At 57.7% G+C, this 14,139-nt stretch overlaps 2 protein-coding genes across 6 annotated transcripts in view; one reads left to right on the top strand and one right to left on the bottom strand.

Moving 5' to 3' along the window:
- Positions 1-1,758, bottom strand: part of LOC133355766 (ras-responsive element-binding protein 1-like) — a 35,625-nt gene extending 33,867 nt beyond the window's left edge. For 2 of the 4 annotated variants that reach the window (XM_061573099.1, XM_061573100.1), the window contains exon 1: positions 1,445-1,758. In XM_061573099.1, the coding sequence (XP_061429083.1) occupies positions 1,445-1,598 (154 nt within the window). In that variant the 5' untranslated portion in view covers positions 1,599-1,758. The remainder of the gene's footprint in view (positions 1-1,444) is intronic. The other 2 variants (XM_061573098.1, XM_061573096.1) reach the window with 1 other exon arrangement.
- A 9,004-nt stretch (positions 1,759-10,762) lies between these two features.
- FAM210A (family with sequence similarity 210 member A) lies at positions 10,763-14,121 on the top strand. 2 transcript variants are annotated; one of them, XM_061573272.1, is made up of 4 exons: positions 10,763-10,858; positions 12,066-12,626; positions 13,281-13,392; positions 13,519-14,121. In XM_061573272.1, the coding sequence occupies exons 2-4, from the start codon at positions 12,136-12,138 to the stop codon at positions 13,846-13,848; spliced, it is 933 nt and encodes a 310-aa protein (XP_061429256.1). In that variant the 5' UTR covers positions 10,763-10,858; positions 12,066-12,135; the 3' UTR covers positions 13,849-14,121. The 2 variants fall into 2 exon arrangements, with proteins under 2 accessions (XP_061429256.1, XP_061429255.1); XM_061573271.1 differs by having other exon boundaries at positions 10,824-10,897.
- Positions 14,122-14,139: the final 18 nt, after the last annotated feature.

The raw sequence follows: 14,139 nt of genomic DNA on the forward strand, positions 1-14,139 counted from the left end.
CACTACACACCACCACTACACCGTGTACTCAGCCCACCACACACCACATCGTGTTCACCACACACCACCACCACACACCACCACTACACCGTGTACACAGCCCACACTACAGCCTGTACACTCCGCCATCACTACACACGACTCCACATACACAATAATACACCATGCACACTACACACACTACACACCACCACTACACCATGTACACACTCCACTACTACTACATTGTGTTCACTACACACACACTACACACCACCACTACACCATGTGTACACTTCTGTACACTTCACCTAACACACCGTGAATTATACTACACCCACGCCGTGCACATACCATACCAGGTACACTCACACACACCTTGAACGCGCTACACTCACACACTACGTGTACCACCACGTGTACACACACACCGCGTGTACCCACATACCACGTGTACACACACACACACACACCGTGTGTACCACCACGTGTACACACACATCGCGCGTACCACCACGTGTACAACACACACCGCGTGTACCACCGCGTGTACACACACACCACACGTGTACTCACACCACACGTGTACTCACACCACACGTGTACTCACACCACACGTACACTCACACCACATGTACCACCGCGTGTACATACACACCACGTGTACACACGCGGCCGCACCACGCAGTAGAGTCATGGCATGAGACGAGCAGCGAGACAAGGGACACGGCAGACACAAGACACGGGGAGAAACGTGGAGATGTCAGGAGACAGTGCCAGCAGAGGGTGACATGTATGCAGATCGACAGAGGCAGGCAATGGGGTAGACGAGCAGAGAGAGACATCGGCAGACGGAGAAACTGGGACAAAAAAGACGCGCAGAGAGACACAGCGAGCGACGAGTCAAGGGAGATACGGGGAGACGTGACACGAGACACACTTAGAGACGGAGACAGAGGGAGACAGACAGGGAGACAGACAGAGTGAGACAGAGGGAGACACAGACAGAGGGAGACACAGACAGAGGGAGACACAGAGAAACAGAGGGAGACACAAAGACAGGGAGACAGACAGAGAGACACAGAGAGACAGACAGAGGGAAACAGACAGACAGAGGGAGACACACAGAGAGACAGAGGGAGAAACAGACAGAGTGAGACAGAGGGAGACACACAGAGAGACAGAGGGAGACACAGACAGAGTGAGACACAGACAGACAGAGTGAGACAGAGTGAGACACAGACAGACAGAGTGAGACACAGACCGAGGGAGACGGACAGGCACGCGACGGGGGCGACGCTGCAGGAAAGTTTTGACTCCATTTCTGACTCGTACTTCGCTCCCCGCGGTCCGAGATAAAACTTTTGGGCACCGACCCCAAATGATCCCCCCGACCCCCCCTGACCCCCCCTGACCACACCTGACCCCCCCTGACCCCACCTGGTCCCACCCGAGCCGCACTCACCCGCCGTGACCCGGTTGGGGTTCGCCTGTTTTCGGCGCGACATGCTGATGCTGCTGTTGATGTTGCTGATGCTGCTGCTGATGGTGGTGACGACTCCGCGGCGTTGTCCGGGGGAGATGGGGAAGATGGCAGCAGCAGCCGCAGCCGGGGGCATGGACTCGAGCCGAGCCCCGCGTCGCTCTGGAGACGAGGGGGGGGGGTCCCTGCTGCTCCCTGCTGCTCCCCCTGGGCGGGAGGGTCCACGCCGCTCCCTCCCTCCCTCCCTGCGGCTCCACCACCACCACCAGCAGCGCGCCCTCCCCTCCCCCGCTGCCCCGGGCGCGACTCCCGATAACTCTCCTCTCCCCCTCCCTCCCTCCCTCCTGCCTCCTCTCCCCGTCTCCCCTAACACTCCTCCTCCTCCTCCCTCTGATGCTCCCACTCGGCTGTCTCCCGTCTACTCTGCCGCCTCCTCCTCCTCCCTCTGCCCCCCCCTCCCAACTCTCCTCCAACTCCCCTCCCTCTCCCCGCCCTCTCTCATGACTCTCGCCTCCGTCTCCTCCAACTCCCCTCCTCTGTCTGATGCTCTCCTGTCTCCAGTCCACTGTCCCCACACCCTCCCCCCACTCCCCCGGCGTTCCTCTACCACTCTCCTGCCTCTCCCCTCGCTCTCCCTTCACTCTCCACTTCCTTGCCTCTCCCTCGTTGCCTCTCCTCTGCTTCTTTCTCCCCTCCGACTCTTCCTTCACCTATCTCCCATCCGCTCTTTTCGCCCTCTCTCCCCCGTCTCTCTCCTCCGTCTCTCTCCCCCGTCTCTCTCCTCTGACTCTCTGACTCTGCTCCCCCGTCTCTCTCCCCCGTCTCTCTCTCTACTTCTGACTCTGCTCCTCTCCCGTGACTCCCCCCCCCCGCACTCTCCCCCCTCCCCTCGCTCACCCCGTCACGTGTCTCGCGGCGTCGCCAAGGCACGGCGCTCCCCATAGCAGCCGGGAGGCAGCATCCACACCAAACACCCCCCACCCACCCCCCACCAGCCCCCACCCCACTCACCCTCCCCCCACCCACTAACCCACCCCTCTCCCCACCCACCCCACACACCCCTCTCCCCACTCCACTCACCCACCGCTCTCCCCACTGACCCCCACCAGCAACCTCACTCACCCACTCACTCACAACAGCTCACCGGTCACTCACCACCATCACCACCCACTCACCACCCACTCACCACCCACTCACCACCACCATCACTCACCCACTCACCACCACCATCACCACCCACTCACTACCCACTCACCACCCACTCACCACCACCATCACTCACCCACTCACTCACAACAGCTCACCGGTCACTCACCACCATCACCACCCACTCATCACCACCATCACTCACCCTCTTTCCTTACCCACTCACCACCACCATCACTCACCTACTCACTCACAACAGCACACCGGTCACTCACCACCATCACCACCCACTCATCACCACCATCACTCACCCTCTTTCCTTACCCACTCACCACCACCATCACTCACCTACTCACTCACAACAGCACACCGGTCACTCACCACTCACCACCATCACCACCCACTCACCACCACCATCCCTTACCCTCTTTCCTTACCCACTCACCCCACCTCCCGACTCACCCATCCACCCACTGTCCCCCCCACCCCCCACCCCTACCGGGGGGTGGGGGGTGGGGGGGGCAGTGGGGCCCGGCCTGCGGGGCGGGGGGCGGGGCTGAAGGGAATTTGGGTCCCAGGATTGGGGGGGGGTCAAGTTGAGCAACAGATGAGATGCCCCCCCCCCCCCATGTGCATCATCGTTTCTAACCATCATCACCAGCTCGCTGCCATCACCATCGTCTCGCCTCTCCTCCCGCTCACCACGTGCACACGCGCAGCCCGTCCACGTCACTCCACTGCTGGTGGTTATTTTGAGCTTCTCCACGACGGTCAGCGCGGCTTGGTGGTGGTGGAGAGGAGGGAGTGCAGTGAGTTTCACTGCACTGCTGCCCTCTGCTGCCCACAACGCCCACTGCTTCGTCTGCCCTCTGCGCTTGCTGGAGGTGGCCGCCGCCCTTCAAAGGGCTTGGTCCAGGCTCCAGCCTGCTGAGCCCGGGAGCTCTCACGGGATGATTGGGGGGGGGGGGGGGTAAAACGTCCAGTATGTAAAATTAGCCAACCCTTGCCTACCAACTTTATGCTGATGTTACGCCTCTTGAAGCACGGGTGGACCCCCTTATTTAAATACATTAGCAACTATATGTGCAACTGTATGGAAACAGCGTGAGACCTGGCGTCCAGGGCAACGCCAACCCAGGAGCTCCCACGGATGTCTTTGTCCACGCGTGGTGCCATTCACGCGTGTGATGTACAGCAGCAGTGGCAATATATTGAGGAGCTAAATGCCAATGTCGAGGTCTGCGATCCACGACGAGAGGGCTTCAGCAGAGAGGGTTCGTGTCGTGTTGCTATTCCTCAGCTGTAGGGGCGCTTTACTCTCTGGCCCATAGTTCGAATTGCATGGCCGCATTCGCACTCCTGTGACTGGGGCATTTAATTTGCCATTCATACAGTAGAGGAGCGCATCGGCCTCTTGACGTTACGACGCGGTTGATGGCGACACCAGCCGTGCGTGAGAGTGGTTGAGCGGGTGGGTGAGTGGGTGAGTGAGTCAGTGGGTGGGTGAGTGGGTGAGTGAGTGAGTGAGTGGGTGAGTGGGTGAGTGGGTGGGTGAGTGAGTGAGTGGGTGAGTGAGTGGGTGAGTGAGTGGGTGAGTGGGTGGGTGGGTGAGTGAGTGGGTGAGTGAATTGCTGAGTGAGTTGTTGGTTACTCCAGTGTCTTCGAGGAGGAATGTAAAGGCGATGAAGACGCGTTCGACGATGTTTGGGTCTCGAATGAGGCGTTCTGAACTCCGTGCGTGTTCACACGGCATGCTGCTCCTGAGTAACGGCCATTCCGTACACCTACAGGCTGCCCCGGGATGGGCAGCAGAGGGCAGTGCAGCAGAGCTGCATTGTTGTACCGTACTCTGTGCTCTAACGTCTATGCGTCTAGCCTCCCGCCTTGTCTTCAAGACCCTGCGCTAAACCATCGGTTACAGCGCTGCGCTACGATTCGTGAGCGCTGCGCTATGATTCGCGCTCACGGTCAACACCGGTGACGATTATCTGAACCCGTCCTGGGCCTCCCCTAGGTCGACTCAGCCTCAAATGAGTACCTGGTGCGGTTTGTATACATTGCCACTGGGGAGACAAAGACGGTCCGGCATAGTGCTGGCTGCCCACCCTCTCGTGTGCCGTGCCAGCCTTCATAGGTGCTCGCCAACAGCGGCACTTGCCCGAACAGTCTAATAAAGGCGATATGAGGAATATTCGTCTTTGCTCTGAGTCCACATCGGTAGGACTTTACTGACACTGGGTACAAGTTTGAGGTACGTATTACTTACAGGAGCGTCTCATAATCCGGTGAATACGGTGAAGTGACCGAGTAGCTTTGTGGGTTCGGTTTGTAATTGTGAGTGACCTTTGCTCATTTAAAGTGGGGGGGGGGGGGGGGGAACAAAACGACTCAACGCATATCCGTCAGAAACAGTGTGTATGTGGCCTTCAAAAATAAGAAAATATAACAGCCGACGTTTCGGGAAATAGCCCTTCCTCATCAAACATGGGCTGGCTCAACTAACTAAACATCTGGCAGTTACCAGCACGGGTTCAAGCGAGTTTTTGCTTGTGCTGAACCAATTCTGCTGAAATTATACATTACCATGGTAACTCTCAAGGAGGAGACACGGCCATTGTGAGCATCGCTAATTAATGCTCATTAGCACGTGAACACCCCGCGTGCCCCGAGCCTGGCACCGCAGCAGGCGTGAGAGCGCGTTCACGTCACAGGCGCATCCGTGGGGGTGGGGGAGACGGGGGAGGGAGGAAAGGGAAATGGGGGAGGGAGGGGAGAGGAGAGACACGAGGGAGGAAGATGAGGGAGGGAAGTGGGAGAGCTTTATGTAATTGGAAGGTTCGAAGCGTTGGGTGGGAGATGTGAGGGGTGCGATGGAGATGAGGGGTGGTGGAGGAGGTGGAAGATGAGAGGGTGGGAGCTCAGATGTGGGGGGGGTGAGAGGCGGCAGGGAGTCGGGGCTGGGAGGAAGGTTGGGGAGGGAGAATGTCGGCGGGCGTAGGAGGAAGGCGAGGAGGGAGGTGGACGAGTGGTGGAAGATGCAGGAGAGTGCGGAGGAGAGGAGGAGAGGGAGATAAAAGGTGGGAGAGTGTGGCGAGCCCATGGATGATCTTGAAGACGGTGAATGAGATCTTGAAGGTGACCTGGCATGGGATTCGGGTCAGGGGCCAGGGTATTTTGAGCGATGTGGTCATCCGGGCTGTGGGTGCGAGGAGACTGGCAGCGGAATATTCAACCTCGATCCGGGCCGACTTGGCTTCTTGTGCAATGCGCTGTTAATGACTAACTTGCGGTGTTTTAATTGATTTGTTTATATTCACCGCTGCCAAACAGGCCATTAATGTTTTGTTTAATTTCATATAACATTGTCGCCCTGTATTACAGTTACGCACGCCAGCTGTGTGTGATTCATCGGGTCCAAGGCTACATCTCACGTAAACAACCTTTGCTCATTCCACCACTACCATGCCATTACAACTACAATGCCGTCACAACCACCATGCCATGACAACCACCGCTATGCCATCACTACCGCTATGTCATTACGACCATGCCATGACAACCACCAGGCCATCACTACCGCTATGCCATTACGACCATACCATGACAACCACCAGGCCATCACTACCGCTATGCCATTACGACCATACCATGACAACCACCGCTATGCCATCACTACCGCTATGTCATTACGACCATACCATGACAACCACCAGGCCATCACTACCGCTATGCCATTACGACCATACCATGACAACCACCGCTATGCCATCACTACCGCTATGTCATTACGACCATGCCATGACAACCACCAGGCCATCACTACCGCTATGCCATTACGACCATACCATGACAACCACCAGGCCATCACTACCGCTATGCCATTACGACCATGCCATGACAACCACCAGGCCATCACTACCGCGATGCCATCATCACGATGGAAATCATCACCACCACTCCCCGAGAGTGTGGAGTTCAAACATGCTTCAAAATAGCAGCCGCAGCAGCAAAGCATCTCGCCCGACTTCACCCTCCAGCCGGGAGGGATCACAGGCGGATCAGGAATGTGACACGAGACGGTCGCGCCAGGGGAGGCCGGGTGGCCCAGGGGTCAGAGACGCGGAGCTCAGAGATCCTCGGTTCGCATCTGGGTCTCAGCCGCGCATCCGCAGTGATGAACCCGGGTGGTTCTCAACCTGGTCACCAACAACTGCACCACTAAACCCCCACATATTGTTTTGACACTTCACGTGGCAAAATTCCAGCTCTGAGATTTGGATGTCTGTTTTGATCGAAGTGTGACCCCTGGCGTGGCCCGCGAGGCGTGCCGCGCGAGCTCAGGAGTTGGTTCTCCTTCTTCTGTCTGTGGCTTCACCTTCCGGAGGGCTTCCTCGTGCACAGGCTGGTGCACCGGGACGTCCTCATCTCGTGGCCTCAAGCCGCCTGTCGTGGCGCGGCTGGACGACGATTGGGGGGACGGCCAAACTGAAATGAGGAATCCGGCTCTTCCTGCAGTCTCCCAGAGAGCACGAAGCGGTGGAGAGGTGGCGTGTCCACAGGGACGCGGGGTAGGGGGGGGGGCTCTGGGATTATTAGTGGGGGGGGGGGGGGGGTAAAAGGGTTGGATTGGTGAGCGGGAGGCATGAGAGGAATAGGGGGCATCTGTGGAAGTGAGCGCAGATGAGTGTCGTGTGGTGAGTAGTTCATAGTCGTGCAATTGTTGTGAGTGTCGCGGTGAGTGGTGCATGTAGTTGTGGTAAGGAGTGAGTGTCGTAGTGGTGAGTGTAGGAGTGTGTGGTGAGTGTAGGAATGGTGAGTAGTGAGTGTAGTGGTGAGTGTAGTGGTCAGTAGTGAGTGTAGTAGTGGTAAGTGTAGTAGGAGTGGAATTGTGGCGCGTGTAGTAGGGTGAGTGTAGGAGTGGTGAGTAGTGAGTATAATAGAGGTGAGTGTAGTAGGGTGAGTGTAGTAGGGTGAGTGTAGTAGTGGTGAGTGTAGTAGGGGTGAGTGCAGTCGGGGTAAGTAGTGAGTGTAGTGGTGGTGAGTGGTGAGTGTAGTAGTGGTGAGTGGTGAGTGTAGTGGTGGTGAGTGTAGTGGTGGTGAGTGTAGTGGTGGTGAGTGGTGAGTGTAGTAGTGGTGAATGTAATAGGGGTGAGTGTAGTGGTGGTGAATGGTGAGTGTAGTGGTGGTGAGTGTAGTGGTGGTGAGTGTAGTGGTGGTGAGTGGTGAGTGTAGTGGTGGTGAGTGTAATAGGGGTGAGTGTAGTGGTGGTGAGTGTAGTGTAGTGGTGGTGAGTGTAGTGGTGGTGAGTGGTGAGTGTAGTGGTGGTGAGTGTAGTGGTGAGTGTAGTGGTAGTGAGTGGTGAGTGTAGTGGTGGTGAGTGTAGTGTAGTGGTGGTGAGTGTAGTGGTGGTGAGTGGTGAGTGTAGTGGTGGTGAGTGTAGTGGTGAGTGTAGTGGTAGTGAGTGGTGAGTGTAGTGGTGGTGAGTGTAGTGGTGGTGAGTGGTGAGTGTAGTGGTGGTGAGTGTAATAGGGGAGAGTGTAGTGGTGAGTGTAGTGGTGGTGAGTGGTGAGTCTGGTGGTGGTGAGTGGTGAGTGTAGTCAGAGTGAGCCAGTGGAGCCGTCGGGGTGCGGGGGGAGGGAGAGGAACTCGTCGGTCTGGATGAGCCGCGTGCCGGCACCGCGGACCCCGGGGACCCGGGCCCCGCTCACGCGTGACCCCCCTGCCCGCCCCCCTCCCTCCCCGCGGGGGTGCAGAGGAATGAGTTGGGGGTGCGGGAGGGGGGTAGAGGGGATCGACGGCGAGGAAGGAGAGCGGGGATGTGGGGCAAGTTGGATGGGAGGGTGTGGGGAAGAGTGGGAGGGAGGGAGGAATGGAAGGAGGGTGATCGGGAGCACCGGGACGGGAGAAGGACGGAGTGAAGGAGATATGGTGAAGGACGGAGTGAAGGAGATATGGTGAAGGACGGAGTGAAGGAGACAGAGAGATGGTGAAGGACGGAGTGAAGGAGCGATGGTGAAGGACGGAGTGAAGGAGACAGAGAGATGGTGAAGGACGGAGTGAAGGAGCGATGGTGGGAACGAGAGGAATTAGTGGGAGGTGCGGCAAGGTGGGAGGGGGAACGAGCAGCGAGGGTGCGGGGACTGGGAGCGGAGGGGTGCAACTGAAGAGATAGGGGAGGGAGGGGAGGGAGGGGTTGGTAGGGGAGGGAGGGGTTGGTAGGGGAGGGAGGGGAGGGAGGGACGGGAGGGGGAGAGGGAGCGGTGGTGGCCGAGGATCGATTGGAAATTCCTTTGGCTCGAAGCGACGAGATCCAGGCTACAGCGCCGGGCGGTGACGGGGGCCGGTGGGAGGGAGGGGGTAGACGGGGGGAGGGGGGGGGGGTAGACGGGGGGGGGGGGGTAGACGTGGGGGGGTACCGGGTGTCCAAGAGTGGGGGTACGGGGAGGGAGACGGGGGCCACGAGAACAGACAAATCGACCTCAACTGACCCATCAACTCATCCACTCACCCACTTGGCAACCCCACCACTCACTCACCATCACAGCCAATCACCAACCCAACCACTCACCATCCCAACCACTCACCAATACAACCACTCACCATCCCAACCACTCACCTACTCACCAACCCCAAAACTCAGTCACCAACCTTTCCACTGATCCACTAACCACAACCCACTCTCTCATCCACCAAACCACCCACTCACCCAGTTTACCGCAGACTCGTCCACTATACCACCCACTCACTCAACCACCGACTTACCCACTCAACCACAAACCCAACTGCTCACTCATCAAACCAAGTGCTGTCTTACCAATTCACTCACACCGAACAAATCAACCAACCATTCGAATACAGCAGCCCCTCACCCGCGCGCGTTCGACCCCCGTCACTCGCCAGACGCTGACCCAGGACTTTGCACCCACAGGACCACATCAACAACATCACCATCCACAGACGCGTGCATCACACACAACAGCAGACTCGTTGTCGGGGAGCAGCGAGTCTGCAACGGTTGCCGTCGCAGTTCGTTCGCTCCTGCTGACAAGGGGGTCACGGAACAGGCCCAGGTGTCCATGGGTCGTAGGATGTGCGAGGCGAGGTGCAGCAGGTCACGGAACAGGCCCAGGTGTCCATGGGTCGTAGGATGTGCGAGGCGAGGTGCAGCAGGTCACGGAACAGGCCCAGGTGTCCATGGGTCGTAGGATGTGCGAGGCGAGGTGCAGCAGGTCATGGGACAGACCCAGGTGTCCATGGGTCGTAGGATGTGCGAGGCGAGGTGCAGCAGGTCACGGGACAGACCCAGGTGTTATCGGTTGGCGGACTGATTTGACTGCCAGACGCACGCCCTCTGTTGCTCCCCACTGTGGCAACTTGCTTCCGCGGCGATGTAGAGATGCAATTTGCATAAACGACGGTGCAAAATATAAAATGACACAGAATTCATTCGCTAAACCCATTCACTGTTAACTCGTGTACTGTTGCACTACTCGGATTTTATTATAATTAATCAACTTCCTCGCTCGCCCATGCATTCACTCACGCGTACATAACTCATTCACACACGTTAAACAATTCTTCAATTCATTTAAATATTGCACTCATTAAGGTATCGACTTACCGATCGTTTGTGAATTCTCAACATTTCTCTACAGTTCATTTGTGAATGAAATAATTAAATTGTTATTTCGCAATTTTTTGTTTCGTGAATTAAATCATTCGCAGTGAGCAATTATTCTAATTCCTGGATAATGAGAATTAACTCATTCTCTCATTTTGTGAACTCATTCGAGCTCCCATTGTGTTGAGAATGAACTCTATGTTATTCACCCGCGTGCATTTCAACTCGCTCATTAATTCAGTTGTGAACGAATTCTCTCATTCAGAAAGAATGTGAATGAACTCATTCTATCATTCAATGTTGTGAACGAACTCATTCATTTTCCAAAAGTGTTAACATCATTCACTCTCCACACTGTCGTGTTCACGACATCGTTCACTCTCCACAATGTCGTGTTAACATCATTAACTCTCCACAATGTCGTGTTCACGACATCGTTCACTCTCGTTCACTGCCTTGCGAACGACGGCTTCGTTCGCCACGTGCTCTCGCACACCCGGATGTTGTCATGACGTCACTACCCCGTGGCGCCGCGCGCCCCGGAACGGTTCGTGACGTCACGTCCGTCGCGGTGACCTTGCGGAAGCGACGGAATGAATGGCGGCGTGGGCCACGCGTGACAGCTGCAGGTGACGGGCAGCAGCGTGGCCGGGCAGCCACGGGGCATGGTGGGCAGCGTGGCGAGGGGCAGGGAGGGAGGAGGGCAGCCACGGGGCATGGTGGGCAGCGTGGCGAGGGGCAGGGAGGGAGGAGGGCAGACACGGGGCATGGTGGGCAGCGTGGCGAGGGGCAGGGAGGGCAGCCACGGGGCATGGTGGGCAGCGTGGCGAGGGGCAGGGAGGGAGGGCAGCCACGGGGCATGGTGGGCAGCGTGGCGAGGGGCAGGGAGGGAGGAGGGCAGCCACGGGGGATGGTGGGCAACGTGGCGAGGGGCAGGGAGGGCAGCCACGGGGCATGGTGGGCAGCGTGGCGAGGGGCAGGGAGGGAGGGCAGCCACGGGGCATGGTGGGCAGCGTGGCGAGGGGCAGGGAGGGAGGAGGGCAGACACGGGGCATGGTGGGCAGCGTGGCGAGGGGCAGGGAGGGAGGGCAGCCACGGGGGATGGTGGGCAACGTGGCGAGGGGCAGGGAGGGCAGCCACGGGGCATGGTGGGCAGCGTGGCGAGGGGCAGGGAGGGAGGGCAGCCACGGAGGGCAGGGAGGGAGGAGGGCAGCCACGGGGCATGGTGGGCAACGTGGCGAGGGGCAGGGAGGGAGGAGGGCAGCCACGGGGGATGGTGGGCAGCGTGGCGAGGGGCAGGGAGGGAGGAGGGCAGCCACGGGGGATGGTGGGCAGCGTGGCGAGGGGCAGGGAGGGCAGCCACGGGGCATGGTGGGCAGCCACAAGGCAGGGGAGGGCAGCCTCCGGCTTTGGGAGGGAAGTCGGGGCTCATTCAAGTGCTCCCAGTCAGGAAGACAGCGGTCGATTTTAGACGCGATATACATCGAGATTGCATCGGTTCAGTGTTGTTGAATGGAAGGGTTTATCGGGTTTACAGAAACCCTTCGATGTGTCTGTGAGTCTCCCGTGTGAGTGTGGATCTATACGAGTCGACGTTTAGGCTCAAGCCCTTCCTTCGGTCTCTGCCTTCGCTTGCGTGGTTGTGCATCATGTCGAGATGGTCGCTATAAACACGCATCGAGCCCAGAGCTGTGAATTGGCGTCCGTAGTGAAAGGAATTAGACGTGAAGTAAATAACTCGGGATAATACCTCCAGCCTTACCCTTAAACGCCGAAATACCTTCTTGCCCCCCTCGTTACCCTCCCTCGTCTCCCGCATCCCTCTCCACCCCGCAGGCCTCTCTCCGCGCCACGCTCTCCGAGGCCGTCACGTCGCGCCTCCTCGTAGCGAGGACCCGTCGCCGCGATGCGGTCCGCGGCGCTCGTCCGCCGGCTCACGGTGTCAAGGGCCCCCCACGCGGACTTCGCCTCCCTGCCCAGACATCGGAGCCCCGCGTGCCTCACTCGGAGCCCCGCGTCTGCCGCCCTCTGGGTCGCCGCGTCCCCGCAGTCGCGGCTCCTCGCACGCGGCCGCTTGAGCTGCGCGGCACTGCACAGCGCGCCCGGCCGAGACCCCCAGCAGCGGAAAGTCGACCCCCTGCAAGAGGACAAGGGCGACCCCCTGCAAGAGGACAAGGGCGATGCCCAGCGCGGCGCTGACCCCCTGCGAGCCAAGGCGTTGGAAGCCGAGGGTAACCCGCAGCCCGCCTCGGAGGAGACCGACCCTCTGCAGGACCGCTCCATGGGCCTCATATCACGCTTCAAGAGAACCTTGAAGCAGTACGGCAAAGTGATGATCCCTGTCCACCTCGTCACCTCCGCCGTCTGGTTCGGATCCTTCTACTACGCGGCCATGAGGTGAGGCCCCTCGGGGACACGACTTGGGGCTGTGGGGTGGCAGCCCCCCCCCCCCCCCCCTCCTAGGATGAATGCGGTCAGGACGCAATTTGATCCATCATTATCCATTCCCGGTTTCATTCCGGAACAAATCGCCCCGAGTCAGTTCTCTTATCTTAGAAGCGGCGTCGAGTGGCCATGGGAGACCCCCAGTGCTTGGCTGGTGCTGAATGTCAACCCGCCCTTTCTCCGGGTACTCCAGTTTCCGCCCAGATGAAATGCTCATTAATGGGATTTGCCAGACATCTAAATTATTGACTTGATGCAGCTTTCTCTCGGATAAACAACCGAAAGGGGAGGGAGGGTATTGAATGGTAAAACAATTACAGCACACGACACCAGGAGCAGTTATGGAGAAACAACCTTTTGTAAAATGATGAAAGGTACTCGGGTTTGAGTAAAATCGGTGGATTTTTTTTACTTTCAAGGGCACCCAGCGACGTTTGAGCTGCCCGAGTGCAGGAGAATCACAGGACGTGTGGATATGCATGTAGGGGAGTTGACTGGTTCAGGCATGCGCTCACCACACAGCCCCTTCAGTGCACGATAACAGCACCTGTCCCAAGAGTCTGTTAAAGTCCACGTGGGGGGGGGGGGGGTCATTGTTGTTTGCAGGGGAGTGAACGTACTGCCTATGCTGGAGGCCCTGGGATTTCCTGAGAAGTTCATCAAGCTCCTGCACAGCTCGCAGGGAGGCAACTTGCTCACAGCCTACGCACTCTACAAGGTGACCTGCACCACACGCAAAGCAGCACAACGCTCTGCACGTAACCCTCAGAAACAAACTACTCACCGCTGCTGCCGCCACAGTAAAAACAATCTAAAAGTGGGTGCTGTGTGCCCATCCCCACAGATCGCTACGCCGGCGCGCTACACGGTGACGTTGGGTGGCACCTCCTACACCGTCAAGTACCTGCGCAAGCGTGGCATCCTCAACACTCCACCGCCACCCAATGTCAAGCAGTTCCTGCAGGACAAGATGGACGAGACTCGCGAGAAGATATCGGAGAAAGTGAGCGACACGCGGGAGAAGATATCTGAGAAAGTGAGCGACACTCGCGAGAAGATATCTGAGAAAGTGAGCGACACGCGTGAGAAGATATCTGAGAAAGTGAGCGACACGCGCGAGAAGATATCGGAAAAGGTGCAGGATACGAAGAACAGAGTTGCTGGAAAGAAGTGAGGCAGTGGTTGCTGGCCACACACACAAGCAGCATCCGAGACAAGCGGCAGGAGCTATAGCAGCAGGAGCTATAGCAGCAGTACTGAACCAGCGAATGCTAGGAAATTCACTTGAATATGCAACTGTAAAAGTATCCATGCTGTCCATGTGGTGAATCGCACTAACCATGACCTGTTATGGATTAAAAATCATTGCTTTAAATGAAACTGGCACTTAAAAGGCCGAGTTTGTGTAATGTATGTGAATGAATAAATATGAAGTTGAATGAGAAAATTTGTTTTGAAAAAATCC

The sequence above is a fragment of the Lethenteron reissneri genome, chromosome 52 (assembly GCF_015708825.2).
Source record: "Lethenteron reissneri isolate LAM-NWPU_2019-01 chromosome 52, ASM1570882v1, whole genome shotgun sequence".
Lineage (NCBI taxonomy): Eukaryota > Metazoa > Chordata > Hyperoartia > Petromyzontiformes > Petromyzontidae > Lethenteron > Lethenteron reissneri.